Source organism: Crocodylus porosus, unplaced genomic scaffold (assembly GCF_001723895.1).
Source record: "Crocodylus porosus isolate Cpor-Errol unplaced genomic scaffold, CroPor_comp1, whole genome shotgun sequence".
Taxonomy (NCBI): domain Eukaryota; kingdom Metazoa; phylum Chordata; order Crocodylia; family Crocodylidae; genus Crocodylus; species Crocodylus porosus.
This window is the reverse complement of record NW_017728929.1, coordinates 1603638-1624816: the sequence shown is the minus strand read 5'-3', so window position 1 is coordinate 1624816 and position 21179 is coordinate 1603638. Positions and strand designations below refer to the sequence as shown.

Below are 21179 nucleotides of genomic sequence, written 5' to 3'. Positions count from 1 at the left end.
ATATCACTCTAAATAAAATCCTTGCCTCTCACACTTGGAAACTACAATGAGCACTCTAGAAACTCTAGTGTAGTCAAGTAGCCTCAAGATGTTTTAGTATTTTGTAGCTCTGAAACTTAACCCCACCCCCAATTCTGTTTAAGATGTCACTGCCTGAAAGGTTATCTGTGGCTTCATTTCACTTATGGGGTTTATGGGTGCAGTGACACCGCAAAATGACCACCTTTTAAATTGGATGGTAACATTTACACAAACTAAAACAGAAGGGTAGATTAAAAATATATATGCTTTTTTTTTTAATATATTGGGAGTAGTCTACGCGTAATGATGCATGGGTTAACTAATTTCCAAAAGCCTTTGAAAAACAAATGGACTTTTTTTAGTGTCTCAGCTTTAAAGTTGCACGTTTTGTATTCAGGACTGTATCTTCATTTTCATGACTAATTCTCTCTTAAATGATCAAAAATATAGACTGCTTAATATTCTCAGTCTTAAGCACTGTTTTCATGTGGAATTTGCTTTAGTTTCAAGGCATTAAACAGCTCTACTTCTTGCTATTGGTATGCATGAAGCAGGCTACATCTTGAAATTAAGTTAAAGCCATGAAAGAAAGTGTTTTAACAGCATATGTTTTGGGGTTTCTTTTGGTTTATTCCGAAAAATAAACTAGCTAAAGTGATGGTCAGTATAAATACGTGACCTTTAGCTAAGTCTTAATTGCTCTGCTTCTGTGCATAATGGTGGCTCTCTCCTAATGCTGAACTAAGCTTTGCTGTAGCCCTCTACAGGGTCTGAGCCTGTGTTTATTACAGAGTAAACACAAGATTTATCTATGCAGCAAAACAGATGTGAATAACACAGGTGCGCATACCTGCATTAGCTTTGAACTGTGCTATCTAGTCATCCATGACTAGATAGCACAGGTAGCAACAATAATGAAGACAACGGGATGTAGTCTTGTACAGGCGTTCTGTGAACCCTAAATACATACTTGGGCTGCTAGCCTGTGCTGCCAGCTAACATACACTCTCACCCATGCTACGAACACACCTGCATTTTGATGCGTAGTCAAGAAGGATGTTATAAAGAAAGTTATTCTGGAAAAATGAAAGCCTAGCAATTGTTCTGGAATAAAATTATTTTTATTCCAAAATAGGGTGGAGATAAGCTATTTTGGGGTAGTTTGTGCTCCAATAGCTATTCTGCTCCATCTCCCTTCTGCTGATCAAACGTTGCCAGTGTCCTTACTTTCAGTTTAGGGTTGTGTGCAATCCCATTGAAGTCAATGGGATGATGTGCAGTGTCTAAGGATTCTGGCCTCCTAGAGACTAATTGTTTTTCAGAGGCAAGTAATTTTTGCAGAAGAGCCATATTATATCATAGCTTTGCTCCTTTTTTATTTTGGAAGAGGGAGAGCAAGAAAAAGGGATTAACATTGAGAGTTTAGTACAAAGCTCCATTCGGATGACCAAATAAGCAACTGTGCATGTTTCCCAGCATTGTCCGCATCACGAACTCGCTGCTTCTCTTCAGCAGGAGCGGCAAACTGTGCAAAAGGACCTGGAGGGCAAAGCAGCAGGGATTTTCTCAAGTCAGAAGTGAGCCTCCTTTGCAGGTGTAGGAAGTTTATCCAGTGAGTCATTCGTTTTTGGCAGTTCTCCTTGACAAGTCGGTAGCTAAACTATCAGGGGAGGGAACTGCTACAGCTTTGTCCTTCCCCTAGCACCAAGGATATGCATCCAGATTGCCGGAGCACCTGGCTGCTGTACTAGATGTCAGTCGTGTGTCTGCGCTGGAAAGCCTACTGCAGAGGCGACCTAGGCGGCCAGGCCCTTATGCCAACAGCGCAACGTCAGGAAGACCCTCCCCGAGCGTGAGAAAGGAGAAGCTGGGCACGGCCATCCCGGTCCGTCTAAAAGGCCCTGGACGAGGCTAACAGCTCGTGCCGCCACAGCCCCTTTCACTCACGCTGCGCTTCACAACCAGCTGCCGCCTCTGTCCCGCAGCGCTGGGGGCGCCGGGGACAGCGAGGGCCGGGGGGGTTCGGGCGGCCTTTTGCTGCCCGCAAAGCAACAGCGACTATGCTTGTCTGGCGGGTGCGACCCAAAACGTCCCTGCGCCCCAGTCTGGACCTCTGCTTACTCCCTACGCGGCGCACCGCGCCAGGTAAGCCACAGGGCGCCCTGCGGGGACGCCGTGTGCTGGCTGCGTCCCAGCCGCACTCAGGGACACGACCGGGCAGGCACAGCGCGGAGAAAATCCGCACCCCTACGCTAGCTCCATTGGGCGTTCCCGCAGAGCCTCTTGCCCAATGAGCGAGCACAAGCCGCGCCACGTGCTTCAGGCCTCGGTTGCGCCGCCAATAGGCAATGGGCTGAGCCACCTGTCTCAAGTCAGTAGGGGGAGGGGGAGTCCCTCACTCCGCCTCCTCGTGCTACCCCCCCCGTCTGTTTGTTCTCGCACGTGCGGAAGGTCACGTGACGCGAAGGGGTGCGCAGCCCTGGGGCGCGTCACGTGACCGAGAGCGGAAGCGCTTGGCCTCTATGGTTCCCTCTATGGTGGTGGCCTGTTTCCACCCCTTCCCCCTGTTCTCTATGGTCGGGTCGGCGCCGCGGGGCCGATGGGAGCCTGGCGGACTCTGTGCATTCTTCCCCTATTACCTCACTGCCAGGGAGGAGGCTGCCGGGATCGCGGAGGACCGAGGTCCTGCCTTGTCCCAGTCCTCCAGCCCCTGCGCGCCCGCCGGCCCCGGCCCGGCCCGGCCCGGCCCGGCCCCGCGCCGGGGGGAGGGGGTAGCCCGGCCCCGCGACGGCCCGTGACGCGCTCTCCCATTGCAGGCGCGGGTCAGGAATGGGCCGAGAGCGTGGGACCGCCCTGGCCGCCTCCCAGTAGCCGCCGCCCCCGGCCGGCCGGGCCCCCGCCGCCTGCTCCCGGTGAGTGCAGGGCTCTGCGGGCCGCCGTGGCAGCCAGGCTGTGCCCCGCCGGCCCCTGGGGCCCGTGAGGCCTGTGGCCAAGTCGGCCAGGCCTGGGTTTCCTGCCTCCTGGCACTGCCCCAGGCCGGGGTGCAGTTGAGAACTGGGGGCGGTCGTACTCCCACGAGCTGCGCCTTGAGTTGGAGGATCACAGGGAGGGGGAATGCTGCTCTGGGAGGTGCCTGTGCTGCGTGACTCCTGCTCCTGCTTGGCCCCTGGTCTGTGCCCGGGGAAGCAGGTAGAACCAGGCTTCTGCCCCCAGCGGAGCTGCAGAAAGGACGGGCTCTACCTCGTGGAGACCTTTTTGCTGTTGCCATGTAGTGGACTGTGCCTCCTTCACCACAGAAAAGAGGTGCTGAAGTGGCAAATTTGATCTTTGTCGTAGAAACGTGCTGGTTTGGACAAAGGCTTGATTGCTGGGATGGCTGTGATGGAGGATAAGTGAAAGGAAAGAGCTTTCTGCAGCTCCTAAGTGATGCCCTTCGCTGAGAGAGGCATCGGCCGTTGATCTGTGTGCAGCCCTTCTGTGTTCACAGGTTGGTCTGACCTGTTCCAGAGCCCCTGGAGAGATGGGAGGGGTGGGGTGAAGGACTTCCCTCTGTGACTTTTCTCTCCATAATTGCATGTACCAAGAACTTGGCTTTTCTTCTTGTGAATAAAGGCTTGCTGTCTCACCTTTTGTGAAACACCTGCATGTTTCTTTTTCCTGATTGCAGACAGCGCATCCCAGCTATTGCTGTGGGCTCATATGGCAGCTAGCACTGAAGCCTAATGTGAAAATTGAACACTTGCTTTTCTTTCCTTTGCTTAGCATTTTATCAAGCTTCTTCCCAATGCAATAAGGATGGTGTTGGAGCTGGTAGAGGGCTGAGTAATTCTAGTTACCCTTTGAAGTCACTAGGGAATTGTCCCTGTTGCTTCTGTCCTATGTCTAGTCTAGTTTTAAGAGTCAGGGATCCCTAGACATTTTCAGTGGAAACATGCCAAATGGAACTTCTCTGACTAGTTGTGCAGCTATACACGATTGGCCAACCTTTGTGGCAAATAAGCTAATCACATAGAGAAGGTTTAAGTTGTTGCCTAGGTACAAAACAGTGGTCCTCCTATGTATACATACTCAGTTCACCCATCAGTTAAATATTTGAAGGACATAGAAGGACAGTCCAATGATAGAGTGTTAGTCAGGACTAGAGACCTGGGTTGGATTTCTAGCTCTGTGAAGCCTCCTTTGTGACTTTGGGCAACTCAGTCTCTGCTTTCCTTCTCAGTCTGTAAACTAGGGATGATTTTTCTTTTCTTGATAGGGATATGGTGGAAATAAACGTGTTAAACTTTGTGAGGTGCACCAGTATTAGGGTAGTGGAGCTGTGTTCTTGCATTTGTAGGTTTTTACCCCCTGATGCTTAGTCCTTACCTATCTGCACACTTGCCTGCAATCCCTTCCTGCCCTACACAGGGCCTGAATTTCTCTATTTATTCTGCCCCTTCCAAAGCTGCGTGAAGCAACATCCAGTTCCGCTTCCGTGAGTTGAACTAGTATTCTATCCTGTGCATGTAGCCCTCTTCCCTTGAGAGTATGCTGAATTAAACTCTCCTCACTGAATAGTGATTGCTTTCCTTTGATCCCTCCTTCTCTGGTACTTAGCTATCTGTAGTCTTCCCCATCCACTTATTGCTACCCTAGGATGCCTGAAAGCCATATTAACTTCTCTGTCTGCTGGTTCTAAGTCCCGGGATATCTGCTTAAGTTGGGGCAGTCTGTTTTTATGAAATAGTGGTCCATAGTGGCAGCTCCATTTTTCCATACAAGAGCTCTAAACCAAAGGGAAAAGAGTCAGCAGCATAGCTCTCAACAAAACAGAGCATGCTTTTCAGGAAAGTGGGAAAGAGACATGTGTGAGAGAATTGCTGTGTGATCAAGTAATAGCCATTATGGGAGAGGCATTAGCCAGTATGGGAAAGAATGACCCAAAAGGGCAGTAAGTAGAATGGGAGCAGAGTCCAACAACTCTGCTTTTGCTTGGCGATTTTGACTTTCTGGTGTTGAATTTCCTCCTATTTAAGTATTCAATACATTTCACCTTATTAGCATGATAATGAAGCTTACATATTTTCACTGTCTGATATGAAACACCCACTCTTTGTACAATGAACTGGTTGTAGTCAGGATGTGCAGTTTTTTGCAAAGATGAATCTGTCTGACACTGTAAGAGAAGAGATGAAGTCTCTATTCCTTTCCAGCCCTGTGTAATACTCTTGTATTTTTATTGTATTTTATTTTTTTGCCAGGGTTCTGCAGTGCTTCAGGCAGCGAGTGTTGAATCAGGATGGGAAAAAGACGCTGTGTTCCTCCACTTGAGCCCAAGTTGGCAGCTGGCTGTTGTGGGGTTAAGAAACCCAAATTGTCTGGGAGTGGAACACACAGTCATGGGAACCAGGCCACAACTGTACCAGGCTCAAGTTCTGGTCCTCTTCAGAACCACCAGCATGTGGACGGGAATAATGGAAGGGAAAATGTATCTGACTTGACTTTGGGTCCTGGAAATTCCCCAATTACTCGAATGAATCCCACTTCGGGAGCTCTGAGCCCACTTTCCCGACCCAATGGAACTGCCAACAGTACCAAGAACCTGGTGGTGACAGCGGAGATGTGCTGCTACTGCTTTGATGTACTCTACTGTCATCTCTATGGTTTCCCTCAGCCACGACTTCCTCGATTTACCAATGACCCCTAGTGAGTAAATCCACATGTGCGGAAGGAAATCTTCACCCAGAGGTGTGATTTGGTTGGGAGGGAGATGGGTTCTTTGGGGAAAGTACGAAGTGGTACACAGGGGTACAAGGAGATGGTCTAGTCTTTGTAGGATTTCTTGTCAAAGAGAGAAAAGGGTACACCAGAAGAGGGGGAGGCTCCATTTGATTTGTTAGTGGATATGAGAAACATGGAGAGTGACCCTTCTGTTTCTTGTACAAATGTAGAGCATGTTTAATTTTAGAAACTTGGAGAAGAGTGCTAGTTTAGGCTAGTGGGGGTTGGGCTGCTTGAAACTTCTGTCTAATGAGCTGACACTATGTCCCCCTTACCAAGACCTAAAATGCTGACTTCTGGTGAAACTTATCCCAATACTTGATTTCTGACTGAAAGAATGGACTTTTGCAGTAACTGCCCTCCGTATGTAGCACAGTGCAGCTTTTACTGTGTGGTGCCTTTTCTGCAAATTGCACAAAAGAACTAACTGAAATCGAGAAACATTTTCAGAAGAGATTGAAATAAGCTGGTTGAAAGGTGGGGAGTCTACTTTGTGACAGATACTGTAAGGGACCAGACTTGCACATCTGTGGTGCAGATCTTGTGAAGGAACAAGGGAAGAGGCTTCTATTTGAGTGGGAAGAGCAGGGATTGAGAGAGACAAAGCTAGGAAGTTTAAGGTAGGAGAGCGTGAAGTGAATGCTGAATTGGTGGGAGTTGGGTGAGGGTGGGAATTACTTTTCTATACGTCAAAAAGGGTGGGCAAGGAGACAAAAGATTGAGCGGATGAGAATTTTGGCAGATGTGGAGTTGAAACTACTTGAAACAGGGAGTGGTGCAGAGATGTGGTGGTAGGCAGAAATGCAGCTTCAGGTGACTTGGAAAGAGCTGGAGAGTTTAAGTTCAAAGACAACACCAAGGTCCTGAATAAATAAGGTGTCTGAGAGGAAAGCCCAAAAAATGGATCTGTATTATGGAGGAGGATCCTCAAAGCTTTCCATATTCATACATTTAGTTGAAAGGTTGCGAGGAAACCATACGTTTACTTCATCAAGTTAAGCAGTGTGTGTGTGTTTGCACATGCGTGAGTTGAAAGACATTTAAAGGTGTTGGAGATGACTGAGAGGAAGAACATATGCAGGGAAAAAAGCAGTGAGCGGATTATTGAGCCGTGTAGAGGTCCTTGAAGAGGAGCTCTCACATAGAGGGGTTCCCAGGAAGGAGACTAGGTACATTTTTAATGTTTCAGCATAATGTAAATTAATTTTAAACCATTCTAAAAGTAGTTCTAGTGGCAAATATTGCTATGGATTTATTATTAAGTGTGCTGCATATCTCCATACCTTTTCAGTTGGGTGGAATCAGCATGATATAGGTTGCGCATCTGTCCACTTGTCCTCACAATAGGATTTGTACCACATGGTGTACACTACTACAGGATATTCCATTTAGTGTTATACATACAATTAAATTAAGAAATAGTTTGGACTAGGTAATGGAATAGTCCAGGGTAATACTTAGCAAGCTATTGCCATTTCCGTGACTCAGTAGATTTTTTCCCTCTAGAAAAGGGCATATTCATTTGTTTGTTGCTTGGTAGGAAATCATACTCTTTTCTACCCTCATGTCAACAATGCATGTTTACTTTTGTAAGCATCTTTCACACAAGCTCTATCACACAACCTTTTGATTTTTCTTTTTTTTAATCGGATAACTTCAAGCAATTCAAGTTTTTGACAGAACACCCTTTAGGAGGAAATGTTAACAACTCAAAAAAATTAAATGTTATGCTTCTGTTTTTATGGTGATATTTATCAAGGTCCTTGGGAGAGCAACAGTGCCACATATGTGGGCCCATCTCTTCCTTCCTCTGCTCAGTGAAAGTGCTGACCTGTTTTTACTTCTGTTTCAACTTCCCTGCTCCCTCCAAGCAAATGCTCTATTGCAGACCTTTAGGAAGAAGTGGGTCTCTGTTTCTTGTAGAGCTGTTTTCAGGGGTGATATCATGGTATTACATGAAGTAGAAGTGTAATAGACTGTAAACTAATTGGTGTCATGCTCAAAGGAACCTGACTATAAATACAGCAATACCTTAGCATGATGTTAGGAGGTATGGGCACAATGGGTTGCTTGGAGAGAGAGAAAAATGTCCATTGCTAGATGAGTGGAGGGAGTAGAAAGAGGCAAAGTCAGTGAGGTCAACTGGAGCAAAACAACGAGGGCATTAATTTTTGAATTGAATTTTGAGCTAAAAATGGAAGGTAATGAAGCTGGCTGGGGGTGGTGATATGCAGAGTTCACGTTCGCAGAGCAGAAGGCTATCGTTTCTGCATAGGGCAGGGAGTTCCAAATATCAAGTTGAGAGGAAATGAATAATGAATAAGAATTCTAATGGAAGAGATGGTACAAAGCTATGCATAGAGGGGCAGTGAGTTTGAGTGAATGTTAGTGCTGAGAGACAAATTCACATTGAGAAGTTTAGGTTAGACTAGACTTCGGGGGGGAAGGGGGTTGTCTTTTTTATATTTGTATTAACTTGCCAGATAAAGAAAACGATTTCTTTCCACTCTTAAGAAGCTATTGTAGGAATAAACAGGTTTCTCAAACTGTGTTGAGGCAGCTGCCTGGTAACTTTCAGTAGTTTGTGGGGGGGTTTTATTTAGACAAAAGACTTTGTAATTGAGATTGGTTCAGCTCTGGTCTTGAAATAGTCTTTAGTATTGAGATTGTAAAGTCTGATAAATTAGTTGCTCATATTTTAGTATGTCTTTCTTTAGTGAAGCTTTTCATACAAAGAGGGAATTCAAATTCCTACAAACTGTATTGCACAATTCTAAAACTTCCTGTGTAATTTCCGTCACCTGAAAAGTAATTTTTCAGTCACCTGAATGCTCCTCCCCTACAATAAAAAAAAAAAAAATTGCCTCAAACACAAATTGCATGTTGCTAGTGAAAGAATAGTTGCTATGATCTACCCAAGATGTGAATACAGAGAACAGGAAAGCGGTCTTTGACTAGTATGTGTATAATAAGTAGTATGAATTTCCCCAGTTAGTGGTATGGAATATGGTTCTTAGGGGGAATCTACAAACAAAGGTTTTATTATGTGAAATGCATCTGTTTCACTGCTATATTTATTCCTCAAACATTAAATGATGCACATTTTCCAAGATGACAAAATCTACAAGGTACTAAAAACAGGAACCCAATAATAGAGTTCTGAACTTGATTATGTGCAAAGCCTAGCACTAAATTGTTTCTCCAGTCAGTACCACTGTATGTTTTTTACCAGTGTATATGATTTTTTCCAAGAAGTTTTGAACACAGCCGTGTCTAAGCCAGGGGTTGGCAAAGTTTTGCATGGAGTGGCAAAAACAACTGCAATCTCGACTTGTAAGATGTTGGCGTGCCAGGCATGGACAGTGGGGAAGCCACAAGGGGCCTAACCCTTGTTGTGGCAGCATAGCCCTGGCACTTTTTCCACCATTCACCCCAAGTCATGCATGCCAAGAAAAATGCCTTCACATGGTACACTGTGGCACCTTTGCCGGGAGTTGCCTACCCCTGATCTAAGCTAAAACTCTTTAGCTGATACTGGCTTGATGAACAATACTGCAGGTATTCTAAAATTTAACAAAATTCTAAACTTGATTATTCTACCTCATTGAATCTGATTTTTCACCCTTCTTACAAAAAAGTTGCGTTACACTTCATTACAAAGACAAATATTTAAGTGGAACTGTGGATCTTCATTGTGAATCCTAAAAGAGAAAGAACTGGCTCAGGATTGTGTTCTGTTGTATTTGTTCTAGCTTCTCCTTTCTTTCCTGTGCTCAACGTCTGATCTTTTTATTTGGGATTTCCACTGTCCTTTGAGTTGTGAAATTACCTTTTTAACCCATTGCCTAAGTCTCACTAAAACTTCTGTTTGTTTACCTCTCTATAAAAGTCTTTTATTATGTTTTTCACCATGCTGGCTGCCAATTTTAACATATAGTAGCTGTCTGAACTTAAAGAGGTGAACTCTAGAGAGTTCCATAAGGTATCACTTGGAGACTAGAACAAAAAGGGCCTGTCTACATCTGTGCCCGACTGCACAGTTACAACTCTGTAGTCGGGCACACGTAGATGGATCCTTTTTGTTCTAGTCTCCAAGTGATACTTTAGCAAGTACTAAATGACTGTGCAGTCATAGTAGTGGTAGCATCATGGTTCATGCCTGCTGGTGCTACATTGCCACAGTGACAAGCTATATTGCCATAGCTCGTCACTACAGTGACATAGCATCTCATGTAGACATGCCCAAAACACTCTATTTAATTTCACTTCAACTGCAAGGGTAGAATATGATCACAGTATTCCACAGTTGCTATTTAAGGATAATTTACTGCTGCTTCAATTGTTAGTGCGCACTGGTCACTGTCACTGACAAGAGTCTGGACTAATGGACTACTGCTCTTAGCCCGAATTGTGCCTGGTAGTTGTGCAAGGGAGTTGTTTGCACAGATACCGAGAATAGATTAGACGATACTTGTCTAGAATGGTTTAAACTGGGATGATTCTGCTTCAAGTAGGGGGTTGGACTGTGTGACCCCCTGAGGCCCCTTCCAGCCCAACTTTTCTGTAATTATATGAATATAACAACTTCATTGTTGCTATGGGATAATAGGTATCCCTTTATCACAAGACTGTAGCGTTCTAAATAGTCATGTCAGAAGGTTGTATGCAAACAATGTTCAACCTTTCATTTTATTTTTGTTCCCCAAGCAAAATATTATGGTAGTTTTAGTGATGGCTGAGATAGTGAAAGCATAGGGTTGCAGGATGGTAAAACTCCTTGTGGCCCTACTTCTTTACTTCAATAGACAGAGTTCTATTCAATGTCACCTTGATCTGGAAATTTTGAACAAACCAGTTTGCTGAATTCTTTGAGAGGGGAATGAATCCTTTCTTTTTCAGTTCTAGCTCTCAACACTATTTTTTTGTTTTAAACAAATACTTTTTTCTTATTTCAGTCCATTCATTTTAGACACTTCATTGCCTGTTTTGTAATACTGTAATATTCTTACTCAATAATCAGAAATTAACTAGCTCTTAAATTCACTAGTGTAAAATCTGAGGGGGAAAAAACCTTCACAGTTTTATGTATCAGATGTCCTGCAAAACTTTTCAGAGGCTTGAAGATTCACTAAAATCTCTAGCCGTTCAAAACCTTCCTTTGCCCCTAACCTATTTGTAAATCGTCTCCTTTCCATCAGCTGAGACTATTCCACTCACTGTCACATTCTTCTCTCTGATCTTTTCTTCTGTCACCAATGGGACCCCTTCCTTTCTTCAGGCATAAAACAAGCCCCCAACGCTTGAGGATCTTATTTTCTTCCTAACCATTCTAAAATGCCGATCTTCATACACAGGTAGAAGTAGAAGGCTCTTATTTCAAGTACCTCAAAACTACAAGTTCTGTTCAAATGCATTATGTGAGGAGGGGTGAAAGAACATGATATAGTTCTCTAAGATCCTGGGATGAATGAGCAGAAACAAAATACAGCGACATGAATACCAATTCAGTAGGAAAGGCTCTTAAACATAAGAAACACAAAAGAAATAATGGAAAAAAAAAAAACTGTCCTGGCCCTGGAAATGGACCCAGACACCAGATTCTTCTGGACATCGTCTAGAAAGAAGAATTCTGTTTTCCCTGGAGAAAAGCTTTTATCGCAACCCTCAATTGTGCATAGTTTGTAAAGTGTTTTGGGACCCTTCACGTTCAAAAGTACTATAAAAATAAAACTTTACTTGCTTCATCTTTAATTAATTTCATTGCGTGCTTGTACATAAACTAGTGAGTGGTACAAAGAATGGACTGGGACATGGTATGTGGATTTAAACAATTGTGCTGCCCATAGGAGAACGAGTTCTGAGGCTCTGCGGGACATTGGTTATATGCCAGAATACAGAGTGGAAGAGGGAGAGAAGAATGTCAGCAAAGATGCGTGGGGTGGGCTTTGTTCTTTTTGGACTGGCTAGATGATGAAAGACGCATCAGAGCGTATTAGCATGAGCTTCCACCTGTGCTTTCACACTTTACTTATCTTCCCTTAGGTTAGGATTCTTATTAGATACTGGAATATCTTTCTCTTTTGCCTTTTCAGTCCACTCTTTGTGACGTGGAAGACAGGGCGAGATAAGCGGCTTCGTGGCTGCATCGGAACCTTCTCAGCCATGAATCTTCACTCAGGACTCAGGGAATACACATTAACCAGGTAAGGACAATGAAAATGAAACACATCTGAGATTAGCCTCTGTTTTAAGGAGGATTTAAGGCATGGCAGAGATTTTTTTCGTACTTGAATCCAATGTAATTTTATGCATTTCAGCATAAAAAGAAGTGTTGAGAACTGCATATTTGAGAAAAAATATGATTTGCCAGGGACCTTACAGAGCATCTCGGCAACACCTGCATTTTATGTATGATATCCAGATTTTACTTTACCTCTAAAGAATTTTAGAAAAATTAATTTTAATCTTATTTGACTCCTAAAGGTCCACACAGTATGGGAAAAGCATTTCAAAGCTTAATTCAGTTTTTCTAAAGTAGTTATCTTATTGCAGGTATTTCTTTGCAGCATCAGAGGAAGTAGTTTGAATCTATTGCATAATCTCATAAACTACATTGAGGTCTCTTGCATGTTATATCTGATGTTTTCTGCTGCTTCCACTTAGAGAATTGATGTTTTCCATAGTCTATGGGGAGACGTGTAATGATTCTGTGTGTGACATCTCAAGATTGATCCAGCATTTGTTTTTAGTCAGTGTTTTTTTGCATCCCTCTCTAGTGCACTTAAGGACAGCCGATTTCCCCCCCTGACCCGCGAGGAGCTGCCTAAACTTTTCTGCTCTGTCTCCCTCCTCACTAATTTTGAGGATGCCAGTGACTACTTGGACTGGGAGGTGAGAACAGGTGCATTTGGAACTCTGCATCACTCTCTCGTTCCATTTGGGTTCGGGTTAGTACATGGTAATGTGTCTCCTTCATTCCAAGGGCGTATGGATGGCATAGCTTGGATTAGAGGAATTTGGGGCACTGGGGGAGGAGGAGAAGTTAGAGGAGACTGAAAAGAAGCCAGTTAAGCGATGAACTAAAAAGCCAGTCTTGGGAAAGGGTCTGATTGGGATCAAGGAAAATTAAGATGTTTGTTTTATGGGATTTTAGGGCCAGTAGGAATTCGACACATGAACACCTTTCTTGATCTGGACCTTAAAGACAATTTGGTAGCACAGAAGAGAATTGGGGGTAGATGGGCATATAGGTGAGTTCTAAGGAGCCAGTCAGTGCCAGAATGCAGAGGAGGCAGTATGTGGAAATGCGTTCTTTATAAGGAGGCATACAGAAGAGGGGCTGCATGTAGGTTTGTGGTTGGGTGAGATTTATTCCTTTGCAGAAATTCTTGCCCTGGCTGACCCATGAGAAAATATGGAAAGCTCCTAAGCTTGTTGGTTCAGGAAAGAAGGCAGAAGAACTGCTTGGGCAGATCTGGGAAAGAGGGCAAAAGTATTCCCTTTCCCTAGTGTGGGGAAGCTCTGGTTAGGTTGGTCTGGGGATGAGAAACAGCAGCAAATAGCCAGGCTGGCCCAGGAGATGATGGCACACTATTTTGGTAATGCTAAATCAGTCCTGGATTCAGTCTTAGCAAACACCTCTTACTTGGCTCTTTATTTCCATTTGTAGGTTGGGATCCATGGGATCAGAATAGAGTTTATCAATGAGAAGGGTGTCAAACGCACAGCCACGTACTTACCTGAGGTTGCTAAGGAACAAGGTGGGTTTGGGATAGCTGCCAAATGTGTTATGTCATCTTGTCACAAAATAGGATTATTTAAGGCTATGGACTGTGGGCTTGGATTGTATTCCTTGTACAGAGTGTTTCCACTAAAGCCACAGACACCAGATGAAACTAGCTAACTGACATTACACAGCTGCTGTCTGGTTTCTCTCTGGCCCTTCCACCTGTCCCAGGTGTGCACACAGTTGAATACATTTAGGTAAAAAGGATCGAGAGCTTAAGCAGCACAGGCTCTCGAAGTATGGACCATCCAGCCTCCTTCAGCATTGCATCTTTCCTTTTTTTTCTCCCATTAATTAGGAGAACTGCAGGCTGTATGCACAACACCAGCATTCCAACAAGAGTCCCTTTCCTTCTCATTCTTGATAAAGTAGCATCCTCCAGATGAGGGCAGGAAACAGGGCCCCTTTGGAGTGTACTTCCCACCCAAATATAGTAGTGGTCACCCTGGTAACTGCACAAAATATTGCCTCCTTTCCTCCACATAGCAGAATGGAATGTTGCATCCTGTTGGCCCTGGGGCAAAAGACCAAGGTAGGAATTTTAACTGTCATCTCTTGCATAGCAGTGCACAATCCTGTCACTAGAACATCAGGCTGGTCCAAATCAGTCTATATAACAAGCTAAGTAATAGCTTAAGTTTTAGATAAATAAACTTGAACAGTACAGAGGGAAATAGATGAGGTCCATGCAGTGTGGCAGGTGACCACCTTAGCAGAGAAGTTTAAATGAAACAATGAGCTAATCTTTTAGAGAGGTTGCTGCTCACCTAAGATTTCAGAAAGATTTGACTATACACATCTGAAACAATGTGTGTTTGCTCAGCCAGCGTGTATGTAGAAAACTCAAGAGTATTTGAATTTGCTCTAGATATAGTCAGTCTTTTATCAACACTGGTCTTTCTGATTTTCTGTAGACCTAGTTGTATGTCTGCTTTTTTTAATGTTCTTGTATGTTGAAAAATTCCTCTTTCTATTTCTTTTCAACAGACTGGGATCAGATCCAGACCATAGACTCCTTACTCAGGAAAGGTGGATTTAAGGCTCCGATTACCAGTGACTTTAGGAAAACAATTAAACTCACCAGGTAAGCTGATGTCTTTGTGTTTTTAATCTCATCATAGAATATCTTCCTGGTTTCAAAAGCAATGAATACCTCCTCCATTTAACTTGGTCGTAAGGATTGTTCTCCTCTGCTCAAATGCAAGGTATGGCTTTAAGATTAACACAGATGTAGGACTGAAAGGTGCCACCTTCACCACTGTGTCTAGTCCACTACTCTTATGTACAAGACAGAGAACAAGTGTTGCAGCACAGTGGAGTGTATTCAATGTATGTAGGAACTGTAGTGCTGTGCTCTTTCAGGTGAACAAATTCCAAATGAAATTTTACTGCCTTAAATCTGACATGTAAAGAAGGTGAAGGATCAAAAGTAGTAGCCTGTAGGATAGCCTTGTATATATCCTTCTGTTTTTCCCCATTGGCTCCTTCCTAGTCAGTGCATTGCTGAGATGGATAGCGTATCTATGATGCGGTTAGTCCTCTTAAAATCAAGCCAGGCTCATAACTGGCTGGTGTTCAGAACTTGTTCACTTATGCTTGCTGTCATGTTGGTTTTGTTCCCTTTATGTCTGATAGAATGTAAACATTTTCAGTAATAGTTGGGACATTTAGCTGTTTTTCTCTTTGGAAAAGCATCTTTTATTAGGTCAATTGCTTCATAGCTATTGTCAACCATACGGGCTGTTGTATTTATGTAAAATGCCATGCTTGGAAGCAAAGCCTTGTCTGTTTCCCAAAATGGGTACTTAAATTTTTGTGGCTTTTGATGAACAACATGGAGTAGACTTATAAGCCTTTCTTTACCCTGAATCTTGATTTAATCATTTTCATAAGTCTTTCAAGTATTAAATTAGATTCAGGATGACCATCCAAATGGTAAATAACACTTAAATATACATGCTAGGATTTTACTAAAAGTTTTGACTCTTTCCAAGCCTCTCGTACCTTAATGCAGAGTAGGCAGACTTAATACGTGCAAACTGGTAGCTTGTTGCCAATGTCCTAGACTACCACTTCCTGAATCCCTTGGCTATGATTGTCTTAATTCAAGCTTTAATACTGAGAAGCACAACAACAAAATGCAACTAATGAATGTGTGGAAAGGTAAAGGTATTTTGGGATGAGGTTTGCAGGTAGCAAATATCTCTCTATCGCCTTTGATGGAAAGCTAGCACTGATCCCTGCATTGTCTCTGAAGTAGAAAATGGGCCAGAATCAGTGAACTGAAGTACTTAAATCTATTCTAAGGCACTTGCATCAAAGTGACCTGACCTTCAGGAAGGTATCCATAACTCAGTGAAGTCTGAATTTCAGCACTTCTTGCCTCACTTTTGCGATGTATGTGGTAGTCGCATTGCTCTGAGACAAAAAGAAATGCAAAAATCTAGAACTCTTGGTTCCCAAATGATACCTTTTCTTAGACCAACTGAGAAATTGCAACAAAAAAAAAAATCTTTTTCTGCAAGCTTTCAGGCTCATGTGCCTTTCATCAGACTTGGGGAAAGTTCAAGATAGTAAAAAGTCCCCGTATGTAGGAAATAAACTATTAATAAACTATAGTTTATTTCCTATATACGGGGACCTTTTACTATCTTGAACGTTCCCCAAGCCTGATGAAGGGCACATGAGGCCAAAAGCTTGCAGAAAAAGATATTTTTTTGTGATTTCTCAGTTGGTCTAAGAAAAGGTATCATTTGGGAACCATGAGTTCTAGATTTTCACATTTTTTTTTGCCTCACTTTAGGCACCCAAGACTGAAAAGGATTAAGCCCTGCTTATAGGGTAAGTAGCTGGGTATACACAGAGGCACTTCAGCCTTTTATTTGTACCTCATTCTTTTAGATGAATTCTTTAAGTAAGAGGGGCTCCATTCTCCCATGATATATTTCATTACCTTATGACAATTTATAAATTAAGAAAATAGGTTTACATTTGATTGGTACTTTTGTCGATGAAAACTATGCGCAGTTACTTCCTGTTGCGTGTTACTGTTGACATTGTCCTTTCTTGTTTTGTCCCAGGTACCGCAGTGAGAAGGTGACAATCAGTTATGCAGAATACATGGCTTCCCGTCAGCATTGTTTCCAGAATGGTACTCTTCATGCCCCGCCCCTCTACAATCATTACTCCTGACACACGGCTGCATGACCAGTCCCGCCCCCCAGTTGCTGCCAATGGCTATGACATCATTGGGGCAGATGCCTCCTCTTCCTGGTCCAGTTACTTCTATTACTGCACCATTTTATGATGCTAGCTTCCGTTGCCAAGTCTGCCTTCCAGCTGACCTGGGGGGGGATGATACAAGCGTGATAGAACTTCAGGGGCCCAAGCCTTATCTCAGCCTTCCCTCAAAATGGGGGTTCAGTTGGATTGGGGCTCCACGACTAGGAATTGCAACGAGGTGTAGAAGACCTCTGGGAGCAAAAGTGCCACTTCAGACTGCTCTGCCCTTGTGCATTACCTACACTCTGGAATCTTAAATCGTTAATGACGAAAGCACCCCAGATTGAGGAGGAATATTCCCCTGGCAGTCTGGGCAACGGAGTCCAACAAAACATTTCTTAGGTTATTTTAAATTTTTTTTTAATCTCTGGTATCTGTTGTGTACCAAGAGCTGATTATGGTCCCCACACGTCACAGGAGGACATCATGTTAAAGGGAGGACGTCTGGATAGCACCCCTTCCTTCTGGACAGAGACCACTCAAAGATGTGAAGATCCTTGGGATGATATTGCAGATGAAACCATTATTTAAACAGATCTTAAAATTTAATTCTCAAACCCTGCTGTTGATTGGATTCTTCAGTACTCTTCTGGTTCATGTGTACGGGGTTTAGACAGTGTGTCATGATGTAGGCTGCTACCAAATAGAATGGTAATGCCTGCAAGAGGGCAAAAAGTGACATAGTACGTGTGAGAATGGTGAGATACATGGGTTTCCATGGGAAATCCTGTTTCAGTTAGTTTCCTGTCCTAAACATATGTAGCGGAGCCTACATTGAATGGAATGTGGGGCCCTTGGAGGGCAATGCCCATAGTCATACAAATACATCTAGTATCTGGAATTTAATTCAAACAAATGATTGTAGGGACCTTCTTTTCAACAGGACTGCCATTTTCCCTAGTGTGACTGTATGAATCTAATATTTGAGAGTTGTCAATATTCCAATTCTTAGCAGGTCTACCAAATAAAGCTATATAGTTTAGCTTCTAAGTCAGTGTCTAATACAGTTTAGTCATTGCCACACCAGGGCAAATTTAAAAGAGAAGAAATTGGTTTTACCCCCAAACTATTCAATGCAGGCACACTTTGTATTTCCTCTCTCGTTACTGATGATTAGAAGATATTTGCCACTAAGTAGAAGATGCTTCTTATGCAGTTCTACTCCCCTTACACAAGTCATAGAAGTGTCATGAACATTAAATTAAGGCATCCCTAAAAGTGAATTTGAGGGAACTGCATAATCATGATGTAGGATTCTGGCAAATACCTGGATAATCAGTAATGATGGTCAAAGAAAATACCTATTAAGTGCATAGCAGACTGATGGATAGTCGATTGCCTGTATGTAGTAAGAACTTTTAAAACTGGTGGATATTCCAAGCCAGACATTCATACAAGTCCTCTCCTGGCATGACAGGTGGGAAACCTCAGAACTGTGCATGCTGTTCCTTCTAACCCTCAAAGAAGTGAACAAAACCCTGCAGTTTTGCTCGTCGTCGGTGTTGCATTCTGTTGTTCTTGGGGGACATAGATGTGAGGGAAAGGAGGGGGTCCTGTTCTGGATAACTGTGCAATATTGACCCAGCCATGTTTCTGTACTGGGTTGTTCTTCTGAATTGCCACTTTTCCCTTGTGATGTTGTTGAAACGCATTTGAAGATGAAGGGAATGTTCCATGATTTCCTGCTGCTGAGAATAAATCAGTCTTGTTACAAACTAGAGTGATTTGTAATTACTCTCCCAGGTGCCGTGGACTGATGGGGAAGGGTGGGGTCAGCTCTGGACATACCATTCACTTTTCAGCTGTCAAACAGGATGATACATAGGGCTACACTCATTACTGTTCAAGTGTTCTATGTTAGAATTTTATTTCTAAAAGATTTAAAAAAAGCAAAAAAATTGGTGCTAAAACTTCACCCCTGAGCACGCTCAGTGAGACTGGTCATGCAGGCATATACTGCCGAGCTGTTCAACTCTGTTGTTTCTTTTTTCAAATGTTTGCCCTGTTCTGTGTCTCCAACAGTGTACAGTGTTTTCTTTATTTTATTTTGTTTTAATAGGGGGAAGAATAGGGGGGTGGGGGAGGGGTAGCTGTCATTTTAAAGAACAGAAATTTTAGGATTGAGTGACCTGGTTGGTTTTAAGACTAGTATTAGACTGAAGTGGGTTGAATTGTTTTGGATTGGGGGAGTTTTACCCTTCCCAGTTCCATCCCCAACCCAGCCTCTAAAAATGTCTCTGAAGATGGACCATGTTCTTGTCTTGTTGCAGTGAGTGGAAGAGCAAGCAGAACAGGGAATGCTGGTCTGCTCTCTGAGAAATAGACATCCTCAACTTCAGTCCCAGAGGGGTCTGATTATAAGTCAGTTGAAAAGTGTGCCAGTAGTTATGTCAACTCTGAAAAATGTATAGCAGGGACAAGTGGTTCTCAGGAAATAATCCCATTTCTGGATCATTATGTGGCAGCTATGCATAGGGATAAGATGAGTCCGTAATGAAACATACTGTCTTTTAGTTGTCTGACAACAGGGAGGCAACCAAAATAAGTGACCAACAGGATTAAAGAATTTGTCTGCCATGTCCCCTTGAGTTGCTGCTTGGCTGGATAGCAGGTGAAAATTGCTTGCTTAAAGTCCAAGCAATAGTGAGTTGGTTTGATTTGGAGTTGGCTCATCCTTAATAGCAAGTGCCTTTTGATCTAGAAGGGTTTGTTCTCATGAAAACCATAACCGGGAAGTTCTCACTGCAATTTGGAATTGTCTTTGTTTTACAGTAACTACAGGAGAATGTCTTTGATCACTGGAGTCTGTCAGTGTTGGAATGTTTTCACTGTGAGGTTCTTAAACTTTTCCTCTTCATAATGTTAAAAGAGGCCATTTCAGTCTGAAAGGTTTTATGGTCAAAATATCACATATCTACAATTTATAAGAAGAAAAATCTGTAGAGAATCCTGAAAGTTCATTTTAACTTTTGCACAGGATTTGTTTTTCATAATGCATTAACTCTGCAGTCTTCACTGACTATTAGTGCTGTTTCTGTTTTGTATTTCTGGAACCTACATGTTCATTTTTTTTGGTTAACTTAATTTTATTTCCTTAAAGCAAGAGACCTCTTTTGACCTTCAGTGCAGAGATGTCAGACCAATTCTTTGTATTACACTTGGTTGCCTCCTACCTATATAACTTCTGAGTGTAAATCATTGAACTCTATCCTCTAATGAAGTATTGTAGAGAATAAATCATAATGGATAAATAGCCTTTGTTCTGTCTCATCTTTACACTGCCTTTTTCTACATCTTGAGAGAAAATAAGAAAATCTCACCTTGAAAACTTGACACTATATGTTCTTTGAAAACCAAGACTGTTAATGAACTTTAATTTCTATATGCTGGACCATCATAATTGTTTTTTGGATGGGGCAATCAGTTAGGCCTGTGCAAACAGGGAAGCATTTGATTTAGATTCGGACAATTTGGGGGACAGCGATTTGATTCGGATTACTGTCCCAAATCAATTTGGCCGAATCTGCTTCAGAAGATTCGGTGCCAATTCAGAGATTCGGCCATAGACTATAATGGGGAATCACCAAAATATCTGTAACTTTTTCACTCTTTGGCAGATTTGGATGGAAAAAAAAACAAAACAGGCATGGTAGCCCTGCTGAGGCCATGAAGCCTGCCACATTTCAAGGAGATAGGTGCAGGGGTTTCTGTGGAAGTGTACCTCAAGGTGCTGACAAATACAATTTGTGATGTGTGACTGTGCATGTGTTAAGCCACAGTGGGATGAAACCAACAGCCTGGCCTTCCTGGTGTTGAGACAAAATCAGCTAACAAAAGGGAAAGAATGGCTGCAGACACAGCCTTATGTGCTGTTTCTATGTTCCTCCCCCAGAGCACTGTGATTTGAAGGGGACTCAGGGAAAGATCACAGTTACTGGCCAGCTACAGATGTCAGTGTTTCCCCCCCTGCTCCCCCTTCGTCTCAGTTTGTTCCCCTGAAAGACTGCCTTCCAAATCTTTTTCCAAATTGATTTGGAGGTTTTCACTGAATCCAAACTGAATCAGGAGACAAAAGATTTGGCTTCCGAATCAGGCCAAATCTTTTCTAAATTGAATTGGCAACTGAAGCTTTGCACACCCCTATTAGGCAACCATGTTTGTTGGACAAAAGCAATGTGAGGTGTGTAAGGAGATCTAAAAAAGCCATGCCAGTGTTTGTTTAATTACAAATGGTATGCCTTAGTTACAAATAAGAGGCTATATTTCTGCAGTTGTTAACCAAACTAATCAATGGACGGATATCAAAGTAGATGCATCAAAGTTTACAACA

The 21179-nt window shown here is 42.9% G+C and overlaps 1 protein-coding gene across 2 annotated transcripts; it reads left to right on the top strand.

Moving 5' to 3' along the window:
• Positions 1-2783: 2783 nt before the first annotated feature.
• On the top strand, positions 2784-20100 carry AMMECR1L (AMMECR1 like). 2 transcript variants are annotated; one of them, XM_019542918.1, is made up of 8 exons: positions 2784-2933; positions 3358-3508; positions 5262-5706; positions 11874-11984; positions 12558-12672; positions 13451-13541; positions 14555-14651; positions 16648-20100. In XM_019542918.1, the coding sequence occupies exons 3-8, from the start codon at positions 5300-5302 to the stop codon at positions 16757-16759; spliced, it is 933 nt and encodes a 310-aa protein (XP_019398463.1). In that variant the 5' UTR covers positions 2784-2933; positions 3358-3508; positions 5262-5299; the 3' UTR covers positions 16760-20100. The 2 variants fall into 2 exon arrangements, with proteins under 2 accessions (XP_019398463.1, XP_019398462.1); XM_019542917.1 differs by lacking the exon at positions 2784-2933 and having other exon boundaries at positions 3227-3508.
• The last annotated feature ends 1079 nt before the right edge of the window (positions 20101-21179 follow it).

Excerpts from the sequence above, each read along its gene's own strand:
- AMMECR1L (XM_019542918.1), top strand. The coding sequence starts at position 5,300 with ATGGGAAAAAGACGCTGTGTTCCTCCACTTGAGCCCAAGTTGGCAGCT. Across the intron at positions 12,673-13,450 it reads GTGACTACTTGGACTGGGAG|GTTGGGATCCATGGGATCAG; the intron begins GTGAGAACAGGT and ends TTCCATTTGTAG. Across the intron at positions 14,652-16,647 it reads AAAACAATTAAACTCACCAG|GTACCGCAGTGAGAAGGTGA; the intron begins GTAAGCTGATGT and ends GTTTTGTCCCAG.